We start from the raw sequence: 25275 nt of genomic DNA, 5'->3' as shown, positions 1-25275 counted from the left end.
TCGCTGTCTTACCAAGGCTGGGTGTCTGAAGGCAGCCTGTAGAAGAAAGATAGGAAAGTTGGAGGGTGGACGAAGTTTTTTTGATACTGTTTCTCTTTCTGCCATAGTCAAAGTGGCTTCTTTTTCCTACTTGGTTAAGATGCACATGAGCCTTAGCTGGGTGGGTTGTGCTACTGGGAGATGAGATGCAGCTGTCCTCACCTGGGGCTAGCCACAAAGAGTCGATTCTTCTCAGTGCCTCTGGGGTGATCCCCGTGCCTCTGTGGACCTCTGGTACCCTGTCTCCCGACTCCATGTTGCTCTTTTCCCCCGTAATTCAGAGCTGTCATCCATGCCATCTAGGAAAGCATTGCTGCCCAAAAAGTGGGGCTGGGGGTAAAAAAAGCAACCCAGTGGTTAGACTGATGAAAAACCCCACCAACTCTTCTTCAATGGACTTTTTGCTCTGGTGCGTTACATTCTGTTTGAATTGTGTTGTAGAGAGAAGACGTGAAGAAGAACGTGTTCATTATCTTCTATCAAGGAGAGCAGCTTAAACAAAAAATCAGGAAGATTTGTGATGGGTAAGGCAGGCTTGTGGGCAAACCACAGTGATTCCCGTGGAGGTGTTTACCTACCAGCCTAGGCTGGCTAAATTTGGAGCTGGAGATTAGATCTCCAGCTCTCTGGCTGTCAGCTCTGCCACTGAGCTCCATTCTGCTCCTCAGCATTGCTATTCCTAATCATGAAACATATTTGTCACCTCGGCACTTGGAAATTGAGGTCCTAAATTTTGCAAAGTGACTTAAAGGTCTTGGGAGCTTCAGCTGCTAGGATTTTAACTTGGGACATCTAAAAGGAGACTGTTTCTTGAGAAATACTCAGCATCCTTCCCCTGAAAATCAGATGCCCTATCTTGGGCACTGGGGACATGGTAATCCCTGACCTGCTCTCAAGTCTTCCTGCATTTCATCGTAAAATTATGATGCTGGAGTTTATTCAACCCTTTCCCAAGGCCTTTGAGCAACATCAGTGTAATCAGAGACAGAGCCCAGGAGAGAAATGAAAGCCTCATACAACCTGACTTGTTTCCACCCTGTTAAGCATCTTGAAAAGATAATTCAGGTTGAATATTTTGTTACTCTTTCATAACACCGATGACCGATGGGCTTTGTTGCAGTGTAAATCAGAGTTCACAAGGGGATCTGTCTGCTGTTACCAAATCCATTTCAGGTTTAGTCTCTTGGCCAGGCAGGGCCAGCCAAGAGTCTGCAGCCTGAAGAAGGTCGCAGGGAGGTAGTGAACAATTGCTCTTACCTGGTGTGCATTTAGGGCAGGTCTTTCCTTCCACCTTCCTTTAATCAGAATAAAAGCAGGAAGATCAGTTCATCCACCTGGGAGAACTGACTTCAGAGCCGTGAAGAGACAGATTCCTGGATTAGAAATGGGGCCCTCCAAGGTGCCTTCTATAGACAGGGGAGGGCAATGAGCATCCTAAGGGCAATTAAGGCTTCCTGGAGTGATCATCTCTCTCTTTATTATAAAGAGAGCCACGGGAACATGGACACCTGAGGGAAGACTCCTTGCTCTTCCTAGTCACTGGTTTCTGATCCTGTACTTCAGACACAGAGGGAGTTTTGCTGTTGCCACTGTGCAGGATCAGTCTGCTTCTGCCAGTCTTGAAGATTTCAGCAAATCTTGGTCCCTCTCTGGCTTACAATTGCCTCATTATATTCCATTACTTTGCCTGCTTTTTAGAGGTTGTTGAGTATCCTTTCTCCACCTCCAGTCGTGGACAGTTGCTGGTGCTGTGAATGCTTCCCATTGCATGTGCCAGTGGCTTTGCAAGTTGCCAAGCCATACATTTATAGCTGGCTGGGTTTGGCCACAGAGTGATGCAGTACCTCCATTTTGGAAGATTCCCTGTTTTTTTCCACTGAAGCATTTTGAATTCCCTACAGTCAACAATATTTTTTTTCTATATGATGCCTGTCAGGATTTTCATTATGGTTTGAACCCAGAATCATCCAAATTGGAGACATGACCTTCTGCAACAGGGTGCAGCTGGGAGCATGAGGCCAGGCAGCACTGGAAGTGTGAGCAGATCTCTGCAGGGTGGCCATAATGTGCAAAAGTGTTATACGCTGGTGGCATGAATGTAGTGATATGTTCACAGAAACAAACTTAGACTGATTTCTCTGAAGGAAAGCATACCTACACAAAAGACATTCACAGGATTTTGGTTGCAGTGAGGGTGCCCTGGGTTTTGGTTATTGCCAGCTAATCAAGATACACTTGAAACCATAGAATCATAGAATCAAAAAGGTTGGAAAAGACCTCAAGGATCATCAAGTCCAACCTGTCACCCAACACCTCATGACTACTAGACCATGGCACCAAGTGTCACATCCAATCCTCTCTTGAACACCTCCAGGGACGGCGACTCCACCACCTCCCTGGGCAGCCCATTCCAATGGCTAACAACTCTCTCTGTGAAGAATTTTCTCCTCACCTCTTTTGTCTTTTCTTACTCCTTTTCAATTTTTTTGGCTGGCTAATATACACATATATATGGAAGTTGTTTTTTTCTAAACATATTAATCCTATGACTATCCCTTTGTGCTCTGTGGGACACTGGCCATCCCTTGTACTCAGGCCAAGACATTTTGGTCTGGTCCATCTTTAAGGCACAGTTAACCATACCTGAAGCAGATGGCAGTGTCATTCCGGTCCCAGCAGGACATTTCTGTTTAGCACCGAGGCATCATTCATGACGAATATATCCTGCAAAAACTGTGGGACTGGTATAAACCAGTCTCCTGCAAAGCAGGCTAAGATTTGTTTGCAGAGTGGTGTGCCTCAGGTTACACTTGTAGTCCCTGCTTGGTTCTAATTGGCACCATTAGTCTGCCAATTTCACGAGCATTAAGTCCATGCACAAATTTATTAGTGAAAGGTGTAGAGGGAGCAGGGAGGAGGAAAATGTAAGAATTTTTCTTTTCCTCCTTTTCTTGTGGCTGCCTCAATGCTAATGTGAATACTAAACTGGGTTTATCAATGTAAGGGTTCCCTGCTGAATTCTCCTGGAGCTTTCAGAAATGTCTGGGCCATTAGGGCAAAGCTGATACTCAGTATGCAAAATGGCTGTTAAAAGATCAAAGCAACACTGCTGCAATAATGTTATTGGAAACGGGGGAACTGTACAGTATGGAGGAATAAGCTTTCAAGTTTGATTAAAAATCCTTATTAAAGATGAACTAAGAGCTGTGAAGAATAAGAAGATGGAAATAATTAGGTAGGGTGAATAACCTTTGGAAACGAATAGCAGGTGTTGAGTGACAAAAAGATTCAATTCTGGAAAGGGAAGTTTAGCCAAAGAGCATGTGCTGTCATTACACACAGCTCTGGGCTGATCTCTAGGAAACTGCAGTGTGTTTTGATCAGTTTTGCAACTGTCCTCACTTGTGTGTGTGCTGGAACTGATTTCAGAGAGCAGGTGGTGATATATTCTGTCCTCAGACAAAGGCAGAATATGATGCTTATCTGAACACAGAGCATGCATATTTCTGTCTTTTAAACAGAGATAGACCCCTATGACCCTGTTAATGTCTTTTAATTCATCTCACGTGCAGAAAGGCAGCCCATCAGCAACCCTAACTCAGCTAACTCCACTGCAGGATGGTGGAAGTGTGTTAGGCAGGCAGAAGATCTTTATTCTGTAAAGAGCAGTGGTTTCTTCCTGCAGATCTGTTGGGGCAAAATCAAAGGATAACATTTATAATGCCCTTGAAGTGCCAGGGCTGGCACGAGTGCTAGATCCCACTGAACAAACTAAGAAAAAACAGAGTGATCTCTGCTATTTTAGTCACTGCAGTATCTTGGCTCAATTAAGGCTTGTAGGCACAGAGCCTTGCAGTAGTACACCTTGTGATCTGCAAGGTCCCCCTGGGAACTCCTTATGTCTGCTTTTTAGTGCATAAAGTGTAGTCTGGGACTTGTTTTAGAGGCAGGACAAGTAGCTGTACACTTTTTGCAGAGATGTGCAACTTATTTATTTCTTCTTGACTGTATTTGGTTCATATAGTGACTTTAGCACACCATAGTGTGCTGTGCCAGTTTAAGCATCTTTACACCAGTGTGACTTGCAGGTGTACAAGAGAAGGTCGTGTACCATGGTATGGATGCAGCAGTAACCACCACCTGCATGGAGATAGACTTTTACTCATATATGAGAAGTCCATATTAATCCTTGCTATACCACATTGAACAAACCAACTGAATCTTTAGGGGTAAGCTTTTAAGAGTATTGATGCTGGCCTGGCCATGTCTAAACTGTCATAATGATTGGAGAGCAGAAACACCTCTTCTGTGGAGAAAGGCTGAGAGAGTTGGGGTTGTTCAGCCTGGAGAAGACTTTGAGGATACCCAATTGCAGCCTTTCGTACTTAAAAGGGGCCTATAAGAATGATGGGGACAGCAGGGCCTGTTGCAAACAGGACAAAAGGTAATGGTTTTAAACTAAAACAAGGAAGATTTAGACTAGATATAGGGAAGAACATGTTTACAATGAGGGTTGCGAAACACTGGAATGTGTTTCCAGGAAAGGTTATGGATGCTCCATCCAAGGAAACATTCAAAGTCATGCTGGATGGGGTTCTGAGCAACCTGATCTAGTTGAAGATGTCCCTAGTTCACTGCAGTGGGGTTGGACTAGATGACCTCTAAAGGTCCCTTCTAACCCCAAACATTCTATAATCTATGATTCTGTAGCGGACACCACTCTCAGATGTTGAAAAATCTTCACCCATCCTTCTCTTGTTCCCAATCTCTTTAGGCAAACAGATGGACCAGAAGCCGAGAGCCGGCTGTGTGATCACCCTCATTTTGTTTTATCCCAGAATAACAGTCGAGTTTTTGGAGTGTTTTTACGGGGTGATTTACTTACGCAGCCTGCATGCAGGAAGGGTGTTCACTTGCTGTGCGGCAGTAGCTCAGCTACTGCCGTCCTCCAGTGACTGCGAGAGGGTAATGCAGAGCCATGGACGTGGTGCTTTTCCAGGCTCAGTGCAAGAGGGACATCTATTGGCTACTGCGTTAACGAGGCTGCTTTTGCCTGGCTGCGGGATTTTCCAGCAGATTGTGGGCGTAAGGGAGATGCCTACCTCTTCTCGCTGACCACTGGATAATATCATCTACCTGTGCACATCAGATAGGGAGTAGTTTTTCAGCTAGAGAAGGAAAAAAGATCCTTTTTCTCAGGAAGAGATAAATGTACCTTTTTGGACCTTTCCAAGAGCACAAGCCCTACAAGGAGAGGCTGAGGGAGCTGGGATTGTTTAGCCTGGAGAAGGGGAGGCTCAGGGGAGACCTTACCGCTGTCTACAACTACCTGAAGGGTGGTTGTAGCCAGGAGGGGGTTGGTCTCTTCTCCCAGGCAACAAGCACCAGAACAAGAGGACACAGTCTCAAGCTGCACCAGGAGAAGTTTAGACTCGAGGTGAGGAGAAAGTTCTTCACAGAGAGAGTTGTTAGCATTGGAATGTGCTGCCCAGGGAGGTGGTTAAGTCACCATCCCTGGAGGTGTTCATGAGGGGATTGGACATGGCACTTGGTGCCATGATTTAGTCATGAGGTCTGCGGTGACAGGTTGGACTTGATGGTCTTTGAGGTCTCTTCCAACCTTGGTGATTCTGTGAGAGAGTAATGTTATAGCACGTAAAAGTATATGCCAGGAATAAAGTCTGGTTTCCCCACCTTCGAACTGAGAAAATCCCAGAGGAAGAAAAAGTCAAATAAATGATGTTTCTCATTTCTCTCTTCCTGAGGTTAGATTTCGTGCCACTGTGTATCCCTGTCCAGAGTCTGCCACAGAGCGCCGAGAAATGCTTGATGGAGTCAACACAAGGATTGAGGATTTAAACACAGTAAGTGGCAGTTACTTCACTGGGGTCTGAACCCTGCAAGTAGAATCTGCCCATACCTTGATCCTATCTGAAACCCTGTCATGGCTATGGTCATGGTCAGATCCCAAGCTTGTTTTGGGAGCTGGTTGGGCAGAGTTGGCTGGGGATGAAGCCACTAGCCCAGGAGTGATCTCCCAGCTGGTTGCAGAGGCCAGTGTTTGTGCTCTGCTCTCCCCAGGAGCTGCTGGGGGACAGCCTCCCATGTGAGTGCCTCAGAAACTACTTGTTGCTGTTGATTATGCAGATGTCAGAGATTTAGACCTTGGGACATGGGGCTACAGGGTGGGATCTAAGATCATCAGCAGGCTGCAAGTATTGTAACCAAATTGCACATTGTGTAAATGGTTTAATCTAGCTCTTATAGCATGATTTCCCTTAGCAGCTGACAAAGTGGTTCAGTCTGAACTATAGTACAACTACATGAGGCTTAGAGAGAACTCTAAAAAATTCTTTCATATTTAAATTAGGTTTTCTTTACTGAGGAAGACTTGGGGCTCTCATCACACTAGCAATGGAAAGTCAAGACTGCTATTATGAAGTACAAGTCTCCAAGCTCTTTGCTCCACATTTAACACAGGACTGAAAATTATAAATTCAGTTGCTGTGAGTCCTCAGTGGATGGCATATCCATATACCGTACCAGGACTTCCCAGCTTTTGGGGGGATTCCTGCCTGCAACCTTTTTATCATCACACATGACAGTCAGTAGGTCCTAAGGCAGGAGGGAATGGATACCGTGTTTGCCTGAGGTGACCCATTTGACTGTTGACATCCTGCTGTCATCACATCTGTGAATGCCTGTGACTGCCAAGCTTGCACTCAAGTCTGCTTCCAAACTGACTCACTCTTGAGCATCATGGGCAGCTAGGCTTCTTCAGCACTTGTAGACCAAGCACATTATCTTCCTAACATGTTATCTCCCCTGCTCATTTATGAAGCAGGACCATGGTGGTGACATGATGTATGGAGGTCCCACCAGGATCATGAGGTATAGCTGCTACAGTGCAGGCATGCTTGTGAATGTGATGTGCTCCAGTTTCATGGCACAGAGCTGGCAGGGTGGGACCACATGGTGAGATATGACAAGTCTGTAAGCAATTGGGTAAGGAGCCAATCTCACAGCTCAGTAGCTCCAGATGGACTCCTTTACACCTACAGAGGCTTAGGACCATGCAGTGAGTGTCCTTAGTGAACACTGTGCACCTGGAGCCAAGCACTCCGGTGTCCAGACTTGCACACACTGCCCTCCAGGATATCCTGCACATTCATAGAACTCCCTCTTCTGCCTGCCTTCCCCAAATAACTGCTGAGTAGATCATGCCACCTGTGCTTTCCTGTCTTCATCACTAACTGTCCTGTGCTTACAGGTGATAACCCAAACTGAGTCCCACCGCCAGCGACTGCTGCATGAGGCAGCAGCCAACTTGTGGTCCTGGGAGATCAAGGTGAAGAAAATCAAGGCCATCTACCACATCCTGAATTGCTGTAACATTGACGTCACCCAGCAGTGCGTCATTGCAGAGATCTGGTTCCCAGTGGCTGATGCTGGCCGGATAAAAAGAGCTCTCCATCAAGGAATGGTAAGAAACCACATTCTGGGTCTGTGAAGCTCTCACCCAAACTGTATTTTTTTATCTGTTGAGCATATGCTCAGACTTCTGTCTGTTACCATAATGCTGGGCTCCCATTTCTGTTTTAATTAAAGTTAAGGTTGTCACATGATGGCTTGGCCTTGGGGAGTTAAGGTCAGCATTAAATCTTAGCAGGTTTGTGATCGACCTACAAGTCCGCAGTGCTGGCAGCTTTCCCTGAACAAATCAATACCACAGAAAATGGAAAAGTCTGGATATTAGAAAAAGGGTTGATATATAACACTCTTGAGCCTAGATTTCATGTTGCCACCTGTGCATGTTTGGGCACAGACTCTGCTGTGGGACTGATTCTTCTCCCCTAGCCACTCTGACTGCATCTGTCCTTGTCACTGGGTTTGCAGGAGCGCAGTGGCTCTACTATTGCCCCTATCCTTACTGCCATACACACCAGGATGGCACCACCCACCTTCAACAGGACCAACAAGTTCACTGCTGGATTTCAGAACATAGTGGATGCATATGGTGTAGGCAACTACAGGGAGATTAACCCAGGTGAGAAACACTCAGCTACCTGCACTTGGCTTGCTAGAGCTGAAATCAAGCCTTTGACCTCTGTCACTATCCTAAAACAAGCCCTCACTGCTGACTGAGAAATCCAAACTATATTTTCTGCTGGTAAAAAATGATACTGTTTGGTACATAGGTATGGATTTTCTCAGGCAAAAACTTGACCATCAGTCTTCAGTGACTGATTCTGGCAGGAATAATGAACCACATAAAATACAGGATGGAGAACAAATGGTGAGGTAGCAGCTCTGAGGAAAAGACTTAAATTCACAAGACAGATAGAAATTGAGTTCATTCTGCTGAGGCAAAAAAAAGACCAAAAGGACCTGAGAGAAGTATGAACAATGCTAAAGAATCTCAAAGAGACAACTGAGAATGAACAGAAACCTAGAAATGAGGACCCATGGGAAAGGATGGGATGAAATCACGTTGTTGAGACTCAGAAACATGGTAGTAAACTTCAAGTATATTATTTTGTTGTAAAACATGATGCAGTTATCTACACACAGTGTTTATTATGGCAAGACAAGGAATGAAGGCTGAAGTTGCAAGGAAAATGACAAAGCTAGCTACACTCTAGATCTGACTGCCTGGTGAGTTGACCGTGGAGGCCTTTTAGGGCAGCAGCTATGAGGAATGGGCCAGTGGGGTGGACTGCTTCTCTGCTGAGGTCTTTTTGTTTAGAAGCTGAGCTTCTTGATCTTTCCTTCCTACAGCTCCATACACTATCATTACCTTCCCCTTCTTGTTTGCGGTGATGTTTGGGGACTGGGGCCATGGTGCTGTTATGCTGGGCTTTGCACTTTGGATGGTCATTAATGAGAAGAGCCTTCTGGCCCAGAAAAGCACTAATGAGGTGAGTACAAAGGAGCTGGTGCATCCTATCAGCATAGGAAAAGGTTCATTATCCTCATTTGATAACGAGGGTATCCAGCCACAGAAAAGCTGAGTGAAGATCCTTCCAAGATGCTTGTGACACAAAGTTTTGGCAAGCAGTTCTGCCTGCTTCTGCAGAGAAACCTGGATGGGCTCAAGGGACCCAGTTTCCTATGAATAATTGCATGTACATGGATTAGTACAATCACGTCTCCTGTTGACTGAGGCCCACAATTTGCTTTGATCACAGTACTGCCTTCTTCCCCTGCAGATCTGGAACACCTTTTTCAGCGGGCGCTACCTGATCCTGCTCATGGGCATATTCTCCATGTACACTGGCTTCATCTACAATGACTGCTTCTCCAAATCCTTCAACCTCTTTGGCTCATCCTGGCACATCATCCCCATGTTTAAAAATAAAACTTGGGAGTAAGTGGCTAAATGTGGGAAACAAGTGAAAACACACTGAATGGGAGCATGTAGTCTTTGAAAGAAAGATACAGTGACTGCCTGTATGGGGAAGGGAAGAATTCCCTGCTGTGGATGCAGTCATGAATGAATCAGAGGTTTTGTCTGACAGGCACAGACAACTCACACTATTGAAATGGAAATGTGGAGTCCCTGGGAGCATGGCTGTTTGTTCAGGCACTGATGTGCATAAAAATCTGCAGGTGTCGGGGACTGATGCACAGAGAATTGTCAGAGTACTAGAGACTGTCATTGTGTAGGACCCATTTGTGCACACACATGCGCGCACACACACACACACGTACGTGTGCACACAAGCCCGTGACAACAGTTGACAGAAAGGCTGGAGTTGGTGGCAGGCATCCCATGGTAGTCTTCTGCACATCTCACAGAAATGTACCCTAGGCTTATATGGTGAGATTAAACTGCAAAGATTGTTTCACTTTTCTTTTGTAGTAAGGATGTGCTTCTGGAGAACACAGCATTGCAGCTGGATCCAGCAATCCCAGGAGTCTACTCTGGAAATCCATATCCATTTGGAATAGATCCGGTAATTAAATTAAATTGCTCTAAGATAATTTGTATTTCAATTCTGTTTCTGCATATTGGGTGCATCAGTAGCTCCCTGCTCTCTCTCCTGAAGCTGTGTTCTTCACTTCTTTGCATAGTGTTCTTTGCATAGTCATTGTGGTGCTTTTCTTAGCAGTCAAGGATATATACTGCACAGACAGCAGCAAAATGCTAAGCAGGAAGGAACATTGCACTGGAGAGTGGTCTTGTCCTGCAGACTCCACTCTGTCACCAGGTTCCTGGACACAGTTTCCTTACTTGAATACTCAAGCCACTCCAGAGCTATCTCAGAAGTTTGAGGGCAAAGTCCTGATTCCTATGCAGTGTATTTATCATATGACGTATGAAGTCAGTGTTGGTTAATGGATCCGCATTTTCTTCTCTATGTCCTCTTTCCCTTTTCTTGGTGTTATCTTTTTATCAGCAGTGAATTTCAGTCATTAACATAAAGCTTTTCTGTTTCAATTTTCATATCACCCAGTTAACCTCTGTTCCACTGGATGCACTCTCGTCTCAGTTTGTCACACAAAGAAACACTAGCTACTCCTTGTTTGCAGACAGATTGACCTTGTAGCAAATTTTTTACAAACCTGGCTTGAAATTCTGCCCAGAACACAGGCAGTGCAGTCCAAGAAGTCACAACAGAGGAAGATTAATTTTCTGTACATTGCCCTAACGCCTCCCTAATTTACATTAACACAGGTTAGCCCCTCTCCCACCCTGGCTGCTGCCTGCTCGAGAGGCTCTCTCAACTGGGAGAGAGGAATGGCTGAACAGGTGATGGCAGAGAAGGGATGGAATAGAAAGCAGGAGCTCCCATGTAGGAATTATCTGTGTCATCTGCTCAGGAGGATGGATGGCTCTTTGCATTTTGCAAGTCCTGGCAGGATGGCTGAGTTATATCTTGGAAAAGAGTCACCCTCTGCTGAGGAGGCTAGACAGTGTCTTTCATAGCTGTAGATGTGGCAAAGCATGTCAGATAAAGACACATGAACTCATGTTTTGCCTTCTAAATAAATCTAATTACCCTATTGTTGGTCATGTACTAAGTATCTGAAAAGAGGTAGCTACTTACCTCTCTGAGGTCAGAAGACTCTGGGGTCAGTGAAGTTTTAGAAGAAAGGAGAAGCAACCCTGAAGCGCTATAGTATAAAAAAGGACTGAGAAGAGGCATATGGTTACTGTCCTAATATAAATGAAAAGTTTCTGCAGAGAAACATGTGATAAACTCATCTCCATGGCCAAAGAGTTGGAATGAACTCTTTTTGTTAAAATGAAAGTTTGGAAATGTTCTGCCCTCAGAACTTGTCTGGTGAAGGTGGGAAAAAGTTCTGTAGCAGCAGGAGACATTTTCTCAAGCCTTTCCACCTCTGCTAAAGGAAATGACTTAGCCTAAGGGCAGGGAATGACACTGAGAAAAATCTAGGCTTTGTTACCAGCCTTTGCATTGGTTTCTTGAGAACTGAAGCAAAGGCACTACATCAATTTAAACCCCTGTTATTTCCTTTGTTAAACAAGGATAATACTTTATACCTTTTAGATGGGAAGCTTGGCAAAGTGAAAAGTATTGTAAGGAACACCTTGATTTCCTTTGCTTGTTATCTTCTTACTAGAACTGGTAGGAATAAATTGGTGGTGTCAAAGTAACAACTTCCACAAATCTGTTATTGATCAAACACCTGAAAATCTTGTTCTATTTCTCTCTGCTCCTTTCCTCAAAGATATGGAATATTGCATCAAACAAGCTGACTTTCCTGAACTCCTACAAAATGAAGATGTCAGTTGTCATAGGGATTGTGCACATGGTTTTTGGGGTGGTACTCAGTCTCTTCAACCACATGTAAGTTTGTTTCAGCAAGCCTGTTCCTGCCCCACACAAGTCCTCACCCCTAAACTAGAGTCCTTCATTGAGAAAAAGCCTCATCTCTGGGACCAATGACTTGAAATTTGTCCTTTCCCCACTGCAAGTAGAAGTGCACTGTACACTGACTGACTCACACCGCTGAGTCCAAAGGCCAGAAGGACACCCATGACATTGCCGATATTCTCTTGGATAAACTCTCTCTTTCACTTTCTCCCTTACATTCTTGATTCTGCAAGAATAATGAAGTGTGCTAAAATAAAAATATGTATAGCACCTCCCACTATTGATGACTTTTGTCTTGAAAGACAAAGTTTCAGCCCAGTCCAAAGCACACTGAAATATTGCAGTGTGTGTGTGCATTTCACCTGAATCAGTGGGGCTTTTGTTAGGATCTGTAGGTGTGCATGTTTATATCTCTGCCTCTATCTTTTGCAACAACAAAAAAAGAAATGTTCAGTTACAAAAACCCCACAGAGAATTAACATGGCAAAGCTTTTGTACTTAAATAATGGGTTTTGCTGACAAAGACTGTAATTGCAGCCTTCTTTCTTGGGTAGTGATAGTTGTATGTGGAGGGGCTAACACTACCGTCCTGAGAGACTCTGCAAAGCTGGAAGGTGTGTAATGACCTTCAAGGACAGAAAGTGTTTGCAGGTGACGGAGAAGAGGGCTGCCCCTACAGAATTGAATCTACACTTGGTTCTGACCTTCCTCAGCATATTTTACTTAATTTGTAAATGAGCTTTAATTGCAGTGCACTGATCTTTTGAGGTGCTGAGTTATTGGTGGGTCAGTTACAAAAACCCCACAGAGAATTAACACGGCAAAGCTTTTGTACTTAAATAATGGTTTTTGCTGACAAAGACTGTAATTGCAGACTTCTTTCTTGGGTAGTGACAGTTGTATGTTTCTTACCTTATTTTCCAAGGACTAAGTAGTGTACAGTTGTCCCATATTTTGATGCAACCTTGTATTAATACCTAGTGCATTAATACCTAGTGCACTAATTGTCCTTGTCTTTCCTCCTTCTTTGCAGCTACTTCAGGAAATACATAAACATCATCCTTCAGTTCATTCCAGAGATGATTTTTATTCTCTCTCTTTTTGGCTACCTGGTCTTCATGATTATTTTCAAATGGTGTCGTTTTGATGTACACTCATCCCAGAGTGCACCAAGCATCCTCATCCACTTCATCAATATGTTTTTGTTCAATTACAGTGACAGTTCAAACGCTTCATTGTACATGCATCAGGTATGATCCAAGCAGCTTGAATTCACTATAGGCTGCTTTGGAGTCACAGCAGGTGTGGTGGAGAATGGACATAAACTTGGGGAACAGGTTCAGAAGCTCAGTCACGAGTGCCAGCCTAATAGAAGCTGTTTCTTCTAGTATTCATGTTTGCCTTGTAGATAGATAGGACAGAGAAGCTGTTAATCAGTGATGTAGAGGAAACCTCATTCTTAGTGTCATCCATACAAGAATGATGATACTTTTGGGGAAAAAAGGAAAGAAGGTTTAGAAATGCAAAGCTGAGTATTGCAGGTGTGCCATCCCTTGGCACAATGCTAGTGACAAAGCAAGACTCTCCTTTCCTTGAGAATTTGGGTTTTGGGTTTTTTTTAAACCTTGATAAATGTATATTTTCAGCTAAAATTAGGAGTTGGTAGAGGATCTTCTGGCAGCTTTTGGTCAGAAATATCTGCTTTGGGGACTCCATGTAAACAAACAAATAAATTCCAAACAAATAACAACAACAAACCGAGCACAGGGGAAAAAAAGTTTCCTCTAAGAGAAAGCTTCTTTTAAAGTAATCTCTATTTATTTGCTCAGAACATAAATTATTTCTTTTCTTGCTTGATTTTTACATCAACATTGTCAATGAAGAATCTGTAAGCAAATGCTGCCTCCAGCCACATGAATGCATCTACATGTCAGTTGCACACTAGTTCTACCACATGAGCTCAATTTTAGGGCTGCTGGTGGGTCAGAATTAGTAGAGAGCCCCAGGGAGTTCCAAGTAACTCTATTAAGGCTGAAGTGTGGTTTGGGAAAACATAGTTTTCTCAGCCTTCAAAAAGTCACTAGATAATGTTTTGCTTTGCAACAATCCAAAGCCTTTCCAAGATGTTATTTCCTCATATTTCTGTCTCTCCTACCCTACCAGTAACTGTTCCATCCACCTGAGTAGTCTGATATGAATTATGGAGCCATCAGAGATCTGAGCCAACTTCCAAATAAGGCAGAAGTTGTACTTTGGGTTTTTCTTCATTTATTTTTCTGAAAGTACCAACAGTTATGCTAGGACTGCAACAAGAGCACCTTCTATTGTGGGGGCAATGTGTTATAAAACCTAAGCTGTGGAGATTCAGTTACCTTCTGTTGAACATAAGGAGGAAGTTATTCACAATGAGAGTGGTAAAATACTGCAAGAGGTTGCCCAGGGATGTGGTTGAGACCCCGTCCCTGGAGACATTCAAGCTCAGACTTGATGTGGTTCTGGGCAGCCTGATCTAGTTGGAGATGGCCCTGCTCACTGCAGGGGAGTTGGACAAAATGACCTTTGAGGGTCCCTTCCAACCCAACGCAATCTGTTGTATTTTTAAAAGTGCCATTTTATCTAACAATAAATGTAGTTAGATAAAGGAAGTAATTTTTTGCTGCTCTTGTTGTTTTGTTTTTTAGAAAGAAGTGCAGACTTTCTTGGTCATATTTGCTCTGATTGCTGTTCCCTGGATGCTCCTAATTAAACCTTTCATCCTCCGAGCCAACCACCAGAAAGTGAAGCGCATGGTAAGGGATGCGGGCCAGGCAAGGGGGCATTCAGTACAGCAAAAGCAAAGCTGAGGGGACACACCCCAGAAAATATTTGCAGTGCTCTAATCCTGCTTTTCTTTGATCTCAGAGTTTCTCCAGTGATTTCAAACTGTGTTTTATAGCACATGCACTGAGCACATGCATGGACGTTTGGCTGAGTCATCTTAATGGAAAGCTGGAGCTTTGGTCAGAAGGCTATACTCTGTTGGGAGAGGCTGATACTGAGCTCTTCCAAGTGCTCTATCCAGAATCAGAGAAGGTTTAGAAAGACTGAAGTACTAGTAAACCACAGACAGGGCAAAGACCTCACTTCCCAGTTCACAACCACCACTAACCACTGGTTGCCTGCTCTGTTAGGAATGGGGCATTTGAGATACTCCTGGCCTTAGAGAGATCAGCACTGCTTGGAGGAGACGCTTGATTTAAAAGCTGCTTTCCAGCAGCACTTTCTTCCTTAAGTGATTGCCTTCACATTAACAGAGCTCTCCTTCCCATGAGCTCTGTGGTTTGCCCAGCTCTTTAGCACATAACTGTGGCTGTTGCAGTTTCCCAGTTGTTCATTAAGTCCCTCCTTTATTACACTAACAGGACTTTACTTGTCTGTGAGAATTTACTTCTCTTTATAGTTGGAGTTAGTGGCTAGAGTACCTTTTGCAGGGCACAGATGTTTTCATTTGAAGAAAGAGATGCTGGTTGTGCTGTATGACCTTTTCCAACCCAGTCACTTTTGACCTATAACTGAAAGCCAGGTCCCTGGGAGACCTTTGCAGCCCTGCCTCTGCACTGTAATTTCTTATTTTGTCATTCTTTTGGGATTTCAATGAAGGCTTGACATTGCTGACTCCATCTCCTGCTTTTGTACTAGTAACATCTGACAGCTTTTCCCCACCTCCTATTACGCCCCTGTATTTCTCTTCCTAATTTTCATATGTTAGCTGTCTGATCACATCTTACATTTACCCAGATTTACGTTTGCAACAAAATCTGTTCTCTATGCTGACATTCAGGTAAACCAAAGATAAAGTGGGTGTGACAATGATTACTGCTGCAATAGGAAACGTTGTTATCATGAGACCTTGCCCATGCAACCTGCTGGAAGCTATAAAGAGTGACAGGGCAAAACCTGACAGAAGTTGTGAGCTCCAAGCCTAGTTATGCTGTATAATGGGACTGTTATAGGCATATAAAGTAGGGCTGTTCTTATGCTGTGCTGTATTTCTGGATTGAAGCCTCTAGAAAAGCTCTATAAAGAATGATTACAGATAGAGGATGGGTTATCATGAGATTTTTGTCAATTTAAAATGAATCAAGAGATCTGAATTGTATTTCTGCCTGTATCCCAGGAACTGTGTGAACTTCATCAAGTTACCTGATCCTTGTAAGCTCTATTTCCCTTTCACCTGATGGTAATTCTTTTGATTTGCATTCATCTGCTTATCTGCTTTAATGTACCTCAGTTTTTCTCATTTGCCAAAAGTGATGGATCTTTTCATGCTGTGTGCATTGTGAAACTAGACACTAGCTCAAAAATAGTTTGATTCACTGGAAAATGCTCTAGGATGGAAAATGTGTAAGCATTGTTATTCATTCAGCAGGAGAATTTAGTTTCTGTGGTCCATGACGACTGACTATTATTGAAATTTTCCTCATGTTCATGATATACTGCTTCATATGTTACCTGTAATGTGGTTATTGATGCAATTCTGTGCCATGGTCTGCTTCATTTTGGTATCAACCTATAGCATGACACAAAAGGCTTAATACATTTTGTTTTGGAAAGATCCAATCTCAAGCCATGTCAGGAAACCCTGGAGATGAAAATGAGGTCGATGTCCCAGAGACCAACCACTCTAAAAAAGCTTCCCAGGGAGACCATGGTAGTGGCCATGGAGGACATGAGGATGGTGATGAAGAGGTAAGGAAATGTGGGCAGAAGGTTATTCAGACAGACACAATAGCAGAAAACACAAAGTCAAGCAGCAGGATATTGCAAAGTTGCCAGCCTTTCTTTTTAACAAGATACCAAGATGCACTGTTGCAACAGCTTGTTTCCAAGCACAGTAGGCACTGAATTTTCATAGAATTAATTCCTCTCCATTTTTCCTTTAGTTTTACCTGGTAAGTGAGGGCAAGTATTCTTGCAAACCTCAAGATTTTACAAGCCCCAGGCTCTTGTTTCCTGTGGGGTGGTGGTTTGACTTCCACATTGCACCCGGCGAAGATCAAACCTTCTCCAATAGTCAGAGTTTTCTTTCCCTTGAATTGCAGACAAGCATTTAGATGTTGCCAGCCTGAAGAGCTGGCTAGGGAGGAAGGCCTTCCTTTGACAGATACTGTAAAGGGCTTCTGCAACATGCAGTAACACAGTTCAAAAGTGACAGGACTCTTTGTAGCAGTTGGGAGTACCAACACTATTGAGGCTGGATATGACAGGCTGTTCCAATCACAGGCAACATTCACAGACTTAGAAAACAAGCTATTTCATCTATACCTACCAAAACAGGTATGCCAATAGGCATTCCTGTTACAGATAGGAATGTCTGTCTCTATAAGAAATCACAAAGGTTGGTAATAATTGGATTGACATCTAAAGGTTTGCAATTTTATGACTGAAATATGATCTGGCTGCTGAACAATTGTTTTTCACTGGAGTTGTGTTTCTGTAGGAAGAACGTAAGGGAAGGTGGTACAGAATTGACATGTTTCAGAGCAGTCTCCTTATCTGGGAAATATCTTTGCATTGCTCAGGATATAGCAAGGAAAAAGGAGTATAAAGATCCTTTTGTGGAGTGTTGCTGAGTTAATTAGGAAGCCTTGAACTGAGAACTAATAGAATGCATTTGGTTTTACTTTGTTTCAGTTCGATTTTGGAGACACGTTTGTCCACCAAGCTATTCATACCATTGAATACTGCCTTGGCTGCATCTCCAACACAGCATCTTACTTGAGGCTCTGGGCACTGAGCTTAGCCCATGCACGTGAGTGATTGACTACCTGTTACCTCACCAGCAACTCCATGATGATCACTGCTTCTGTTGGTGTTTACTGCTCTGAATGTCTCCAAGTCAAAGTTGTCTTTGTGGATGTTTGTGTCTCGAAACGTTTTGCTTCAGGTCACATTAATCCGAGCATTTCATGGTCGCCATCTCAGTTTTCAGTGGTGTGATGCCTGGCAATTATGTATCAGGCAGCTCCTGACCACATTTACTAGCTGATGTGCCTACCCCTATGCCTTGTGTGGCATGGTGGGAGGCACAGCCCAAATGAGTTGTCCAGTCCCTAGAGGTAAAGGTGGTATGAGAACCATAGCTTCATTTCCTAAAAGCCTTAAGGGAATGTAAGTGAATGTCAAAATTTCTTGAAACAGTTATTTAGATTTAGTTCAAGAAACTAGAAACAAAAGTTTTGGTTCAAGAACTGAAATTTGTCCTTTTCAATGGAATTTTTGCCAACAACATTTAGTGGGACCTTGTGTTCTATGGGAAATGTCCAGCATTTCAGTGTTTTTTGTCTTGGTTCATAATAAACCCAAATGCTCAAATACTAGGCATTGCCTCAGGGAGAAATTTCAGATTTTCAACTACTTTAATGTTCCCCAAATATTTTTATTTCACTATTGCTGTACTGCCTCTGGCTAGGAGTTGTGCCTGCCCTAAAGAACTGGGCATACAGAAAGGGAAAACAAAAGGGGGAATCACACCATGGACTGACAAGGGTGATCTGTACGAGTTTAGTAGGACTTGAGTAGAAGCTCATACACATTATTTTTAAATAGAGGACAGATATAAAAATAAGATAAAATAAACAAACTAAAAAGTTTAGCTAAAGGCAGTGTCATGTTTTACCTTAGAATTCTGCCTGGAAAAACCACCATATTCCTTTGCAGCCTTACAAGCTGGCACTGACAGGATTCTTTTTCCTGAGGGCAGCAGTTGCAAGGGATCCCTTAAATATGTTGTCACCTAATGTAACAGCCATTGAATTTAAACATAGCTCAAGGACCAGTGACAGGCAAAACAAAAGGCTGAACTGGTGACTGAGGCACCTGCATCAAGAAGAGGTGAGCTAAGTTCCCGTTTTGCCTGTATCACAACAGCCAAATTGCTCAGCCCTGAATTTAGCCTGTGTGACTGGGGTAGTTAAGTTAGGAATATGTTATTGAGCAGACAGGGCACATCAGATATACCAGTGCTGTGAATGTTTATATAAACCTGTGCAGGGGAAAAAACAACCTTTAAGAGCATGCAGCAACCTAAAGGCTAATGCAGCCTACACTGGGTGGAACCAACCAGTTGCCTTTTTTTTTCATACCATAGCTTATTCTAAAAGAAGTGGCCTGGAGAACAGATGGGAATTACATATCTCGTGTGGGTCTTAGCTAACATCAGTCAGTACAACTTCTAACCTAATCTACACAGGCATTGACTATGTCAATCGATCATGTTCACTGGGATTTAGCAGCAGGCAGTTGTAGAAGGCTCCACATACTGCTTATCTGCCATGTTAAAGAGCTGTAAATTAAATTGACTGTGTCATGCCAGGGTAACAGCAGTCTTGGTAGTGCATGGACTTGTGATGCAAAGCCAAGCCATAACAGTACCAACAGCTTCTAACACAGCGAAGAGGAATAACAGGAAACAATCTGCATCCACTTTTCTTCCCTGGCCATCCTGGAGAGGCAGGGTGGCCATACGTGTTTACTGCCAGGTACATTTTATCCTAGGCCACCTCATCTCACTTGGTAAAATGGGTGAGCTGCCAGGCTACATGTTGTGTCTGTTCACAGCTGTTGAGCACCACTGTTTCATAGTATCATAGTATCAGTCAGGGTTGGAAGGGACCACAAGGATCATCTAGTTCCAACCCCCCTGCCATGGGCAGGGACACCCCACACTAGATCAGCCTGGCCAGAGCCTCATCCAACCTGGTCTTAAACACCTCCAGGGATGGGGCCCCGACCACCTCCCTGGGCAACCCATTCCAGGGTTTCACCACTCTCATGGTGAAGAACCTCCTCCTCACATCCAGCCTGAATCTCCCCACCTCCAGCTTCATTCCATTCCCCCTAGTCCTGTCACTACCTGAGATCCTGAGAAGTCCTTCCCCAGCCTTCCTGTAGGCCCCCTTCAGATACTGGAAGGCAACAATTAGGTCACCTCGGAGCCTTCTCTTCTGCAGACTGAACAGCCCCAACTCCTTCAGTCTGTCCTCACAGGAGAGGTGCTCCAGCCCTCTGATCATCCTCGTGGCCCTTCTCTGGACATGTTCCAGCACGTCCATATCCTTCTTGTAATAGGGGCTCCAGAACTGGAGGCAGTACTCCAGGTGGAGTCTCACCAGAGCTGAGCACAGGGGGAGAATCACCTCCCTTGCCCTGCTGGCCACACTTCTCCTGCTGCAGCCCAGGATCTGATTGGCTTTGCGGGCTGCAAGTGCACACTGAGAGCTCATGTTGAGCTTTTTGTCCACCAGCACCCCCAGGTCTCTCTCCTCAGGGCTACTTTCCAGCCAGTCACTGCCCAGTCGGTATTTGTGCCTGGGATTGCCTTGACCCAAAGGCAATCCCCTTTATTTCCCCTTTATTAAAGGTTTCCCCTTTATTAAAGGTTTCCCCTTTATTTCCTTTTGCAGAACTGTCAGAAGTCCTTTGGACCATGGTGATGCACAGTGGGCTCAGTAACAGCAGCCGGGCAGGCCTCATCGTCATGTTCGTTATCTTCGCGGCATTTGCAGTGCTGACAGTAGCCATCCTGCTTGTCATGGAGGGGCTTTCGGCCTTTCTGCATGCCTTGCGTCTGCACTGGTAGGTGCTGTGGTTGTCTGGAGCTTTTCCCAGAGCAGTCTTTGGGAGGAATTGGGCTGTGGAAAGAGGTGACTGCACCGGCCAGTGTTAGACATGCTGCGCTGTTACCTGTTCATAAGGACATTATCTCCCTTAGCAAAGGAAGCGAGGAATGCTCCTCCAAAGAGAGGACAGAGCACCCTGCTTCATCTCTGAGCTGCTCCATGGAGCAGCTTTGCTGTCCTACTGTGACTGTGGGCATGTGTGCAAATGGCAGCCTGCAGGTTTGCCCTGGTAAACACACAGCACCACCAAGGCCACTTTGACCTGCATGATAAGGCATGAAGGCACCAAAGCCACACCAATGGTTGTGTATCCCACCTAGATGTACCAACAAACAAGACAGCTGGGGACAACCAATGGCAGGGAGAGTTCAGCCAGAGCTGCAAAACCTTCAATAAACTTGGGGCAGTGCTGGTATCTTTAGCCCAAATTGATCTCCAGGCTGTTTTGCCATTGTGGCAAACCAGTCTCAAGTTAGGTCATGCCTGCTTTAACTAGGCACCAGTCCAGACAAAGAGAGCAGTGCAGATGCACTATCAAACTAGTATGTAAAACTAGACCAAGGTTAAAAATCACTTCTCAGCACCATCCTAACTTGACATCCTGCCTGAACACACAAGCTGTGTCCTTTCTCACTGCTGACATTGTGTGTGGAAGGGCAGAAGTCTGTCTCCCACTCGTGTGTGCTACCAGCAGGCAATTATTCCAATTCTCAGAGCTAGTAGAAGCAGTTTAGCAAATGGGCAAGGTCCTGCCAACCGGCCTCATGATCAATGGAAAGTCAAAGCTGATGAGTGCTGGCTATCTCCCTGCATTGCATGTGTCTCACTGCTGGCTCCAGAAGAAGCCAATGTTCCCAGCTCAGAGGCCACCATCTCTTGTGGCCTCCCTCTTCCTGTGGGTGCTTTTTCTATTTTTGGCTTCTTGGCTGGCTGTAGGTGCTGCCTGCTGGCTGCTCTGATGTCCACCTCTCTGCTTCCCCAGGGTGGAATTCCAGAACAAGTTCTACGTTGGAGCTGGGCACAAATTTTCTCCATTCTCCTTCAGGCACATCATTGATGGCACAGCAGAAGAGTGAAGCCGGTACATCTCTGCTTCACTCCTCAGACCAGGCTGTGTTTTGCTGTGGTCGCTTCCCCACAGAGTAGGGAATGGAATAGAATGGGATATGCCCTTGAAAGAAGAGTAACTGTAGAAACTGCATGCACATATACTGCTATATCAACTGAGAGCTGAACCACACCAGATGGGCTGCCTAGACCCTGGTCCTCAGCATTTGATTGGGTCAGGTGCCTGGTTGAAAAGAATAAATGTGACTTTTGAATTAAATTGGTTATTAATGATCAACTCACATGTGTTTTGCTGCATTTACTGCCTCCTCTTTGTGGCATCTTTCTGAAGAAAATATGTCTCAGCTGTTGTTTCAAGCTGTGGTTGATCATATGACAACAATCAAGACCCTTATAAAATTGCAGCCCTTCATTTAGCACACAATGCAAACCAGCTCAAAGGCAGATCATATTGCAGGCTTGCAATTTTCTGCATGCTTTACTACAACAATCTTCTTTTTATCTGGTTTGCTCCAGGGCTTTATAGCACTGGGTTATGGGCATTTGCACACATCATCACTTAACAAAAGTGTTAGTTTTGAGCTGTGTAAACAAAAGAGTGCACCAGCTTCCACATTGGCAGAGAATTTATGTATCTCTGTTGAATTTTCCCTAACTGGAAACTTAAGATGACTCCCTGTGCTGTATTTTCAAGATGAGGGGTTAAACCAAATTGTGTTAAAGTGCTGATACCTAATGAACAAAAAGGAGGAATCAAAACAGTTGAGATGAATTTGAAATGTTGATGTATTGTGATGTTTCCTATGTGTCCATGAATTGCTAATCTTTGAAAAGAGTTAATCATAACAGGCTCTTTTTTTAACCACAGTGGATGCAAAATCCCAGCACAGCACACCAGTGGCTTCGGAGGTCACAGTGCTCTCTTCCATGATGTTTGACCAAACAAGCCCTATTTTTAAATCTCACACTGATATCAAGCTCCACCCAAGAAACCCACCTGGGAGTGTTCTCAGCAGTGGACACAGTAAGTCTGCAGTAGTCAGGCATGAGAACCACCTTTCTCTACAGTGATGGAGAGAAAATGCAGCCCCAGGCAAAGCAATTGTTCTACAATTTCCCTTGTGGTCTCAAGATGTAGTGGTGTTGGGCACTATTACCATTGGAGCCATGAGTAGTCTTTTTCCCCTTTTAACAACAGCTTGGGGTTGAAGCTGCAGCTAGAACTCAGAAGGGATGTGCACAGCATTGTGTCCATGACCCACATGTGGCCACCAGTTCTTCAGGCATGGGTAATGTACGTACAGACAAAAACTATATAGATAGAATGCAGATGGGGTAGCACTTGCACAACATATGAACATCCCCTTTGCTCCCTTCCAGCCTATTTGTTTGTGCCTATTCAGGAGCAAAGCTGCCTTGATGCATGAAAGGCCAGAGGAGTTTGATGCATTACTAAATGGAGAGCAAACAATTTGCTTTATGAAACAGTGGGAGGTTTTTCTGCACAAACACATGTTTTACCTTCATTGTACCCTTCCATGCAATTGCAATGTAACTGAGAAGGCAATTGCCTGAAACAGGATATCCTTTCCTTTTAGAGCTTCTTGGTGTTTTGCTTCTTTGTCTGAGGCTTACATTTTAAGCAAGAAAAACAAGTTATTCTGTGAATACTGCAGGTGACAAGACGGTCTGTTGTTTACTGAACAGCCATTCCAATGTTTTGCTTAATTCTGTATTCAGCACTCCCCTTCTGTGTGCAACTGAATAACACAGCAGAGCCTGTGGCTCCCTTGAGCACTTGAGATATGGCAATGGCACTTCCCCACTCCACGAGAGGACCAAGCCCACTTCCAATCAGGGAGCATTCAGACATAATACTGCTGAGAAGCAGGGTTGTTCTTACACACGTTGAGGAGAGCCCTGGCTTTCATTTGAGTTGTTTTGAAGAATTCTCTAAAAGCCCAGAAATGTTCCAGGTTGCCTTGTTTGTAAAAGGTTTTCCAGCAAAAGATGAGGGGCATTTTGGAGCAGAGCAGTGACTGTTACCTAGCACAGCTGAATGGAACCATGTTTTCTAGCTAATACTGCAAATGTGCTCATGAGGTGTGGTCAGATCTAGGAGAAACCACTGTTGCAGACTAGTAAACCTTGGTGCAACGTTCTGGTGGCTTCCTCTGGAGGAGGTATGACTTGTAATCACCAGACTGGGAACTTCCAAAGCCAGGACCTCAATGTGCCCATCCAGGGCAGACCTGGGATTAGGGAGGGATGGGTGACTGCATCCAAAGCATCCAAACTCCTTTCTACCATTGGTAGAAAGGGGTTTGCTTGTAAGACCTGGTGACATGAATTTTGCAGGAAACTGCTGTAAAAAACCTCAGTGAATGACCATGTAGGAAAAGAAAGGAATAACAAAGTCATCAAATTGGTTTCAGTCACTCGCATTCTGTCCTGGACTTTTAAATCCATCTCATAAGAGCCATTGCTCTGTGTGGCCAGCTTCAGTGGTGTGGAGGATGAGTACTTGTCATGAGGTCTGTGGTGACAGGTTGGACTTGATGATCTTTGAGGTCTCTTCCAACCTTAGTGATACTGTGATACAGACCAGTATCAAATTTGTGTCAAGTCTTAGATCCTCTGGTGATATGAAGTGGTTTTTGGATTGAGCTTTCATAACCTTCAGGAGCCAATAGTTTCTTGGAGCCTGGCCTCCGGCTCTTGAAGCAAACAGTACTTTCCTCACTGTTTACTGCCCAGATGATGGCACTCCATCTTTTCTTGGCCTGCATAGAGACCTTTCTTCCCATCCTTTCTGTTTTGTTTCTCCTGAAGCTTTCACATATGTAGAAGTTTCTGTTCGTGCTTCACACTGATCAGTCTCTGCATTTCTGTGAGAACTGAAATATTGTGAGGTGGTTAAAGGAGTGTCATAGACATAGTATCCCTTTGCCCAATCCCAAACACCTGGGCCTGAAAGCACATCTCTGTGGCTAAGAATTTCACTAGTATTTTGGTCATTTTTTACTTTCCATGATAGGAAGTTAGAATATCAAGACCTCTCCATCCTTCTCTGCACACACACACACTGATTTTTTTGTAAAGAAAACATAATGGTATGGATCTGTCAGCCTGAATCATGCATCATGTTCAGCAGATGACAATAATATTCAGCTGTAGCTGAATATTAGCCAATATTAAGAACATGTAAAATAAGGCTGTGAAACAGCATATGTTGGATGGTGGCAAACATCTTCCTGATTCTTGAAAGCATGAGATTTGGTGTGGGAGTTAAATGCTTAGATAATAGTATTGCAGCATTGCTGCCAGCTCAGAGTATGTATTACAAAACAGAAGGATTTGGGGAACTCACACAAGAAAGAGACAAAAAAATGTCCCAGCATCTTCACTAGTCTTCCTCAATGCCAATAGTCTTGAGTAGACCAGCACCAGAACGGGGGGACGCATTCTCGAGCTGCGCCAGGGGAGATTTAGACTCGAGGTGAGGAGGAAGTTCTTCACCGAGCGAGTCATTCGTCATTGGAATGGGTTGCCCAGGGAGGTGGTTGAGTCATCGACCCTGGAGGCGTTCAAGGGGAGATTGGACGTGGCACTTGGTGCCATGGTCTAGTCATGGGGTCTGTGTTGATAGGTTGGACTCGATGATC

General features: G+C 44.2%; 1 protein-coding gene across 2 annotated transcripts in view; it reads left to right on the top strand.

Moving 5' to 3' along the window:
- The window catches only part of ATP6V0A4 (ATPase H+ transporting V0 subunit a4), a 28009-nt gene extending 6118 nt beyond the window's left edge, over nucleotides 1-21891 (top strand). For both annotated transcript variants that reach the window (XM_068141689.1, XM_068141688.1), the window contains exons 8-21: nucleotides 481-563; nucleotides 5810-5903; nucleotides 7310-7522; nucleotides 7936-8086; nucleotides 8818-8957; nucleotides 9249-9406; nucleotides 9902-9995; nucleotides 11737-11855; nucleotides 12916-13132; nucleotides 14564-14671; nucleotides 16476-16610; nucleotides 17556-17673; nucleotides 20327-20498; nucleotides 21525-21891. In XM_068141689.1, coding sequence (XP_067997790.1) covers nucleotides 481-563; nucleotides 5810-5903; nucleotides 7310-7522; nucleotides 7936-8086; nucleotides 8818-8957; nucleotides 9249-9406; nucleotides 9902-9995; nucleotides 11737-11855; nucleotides 12916-13132; nucleotides 14564-14671; nucleotides 16476-16610; nucleotides 17556-17673; nucleotides 20327-20498; nucleotides 21525-21618 — 1896 coding nt within the window. In that variant the 3' untranslated portion in view covers nucleotides 21619-21891. The remainder of the gene's footprint in view (nucleotides 1-480; nucleotides 564-5809; nucleotides 5904-7309; nucleotides 7523-7935; nucleotides 8087-8817; nucleotides 8958-9248; nucleotides 9407-9901; nucleotides 9996-11736; nucleotides 11856-12915; nucleotides 13133-14563; nucleotides 14672-16475; nucleotides 16611-17555; nucleotides 17674-20326; nucleotides 20499-21524) is intronic.
- Nucleotides 21892-25275: the final 3384 nt, after the last annotated feature.

This window comes from Melanerpes formicivorus, unplaced genomic scaffold (assembly GCF_026170545.1).
Source record: "Melanerpes formicivorus ecotype bairdi unplaced genomic scaffold, bMelFor1.0.p_v2 SCAF_8, whole genome shotgun sequence".
NCBI lineage: Eukaryota > Metazoa > Chordata > Aves > Piciformes > Picidae > Melanerpes > Melanerpes formicivorus.
The sequence above is the reverse complement of the archived record's forward strand: the minus strand, read 5'-3'. Positions and strand labels throughout refer to the sequence as shown.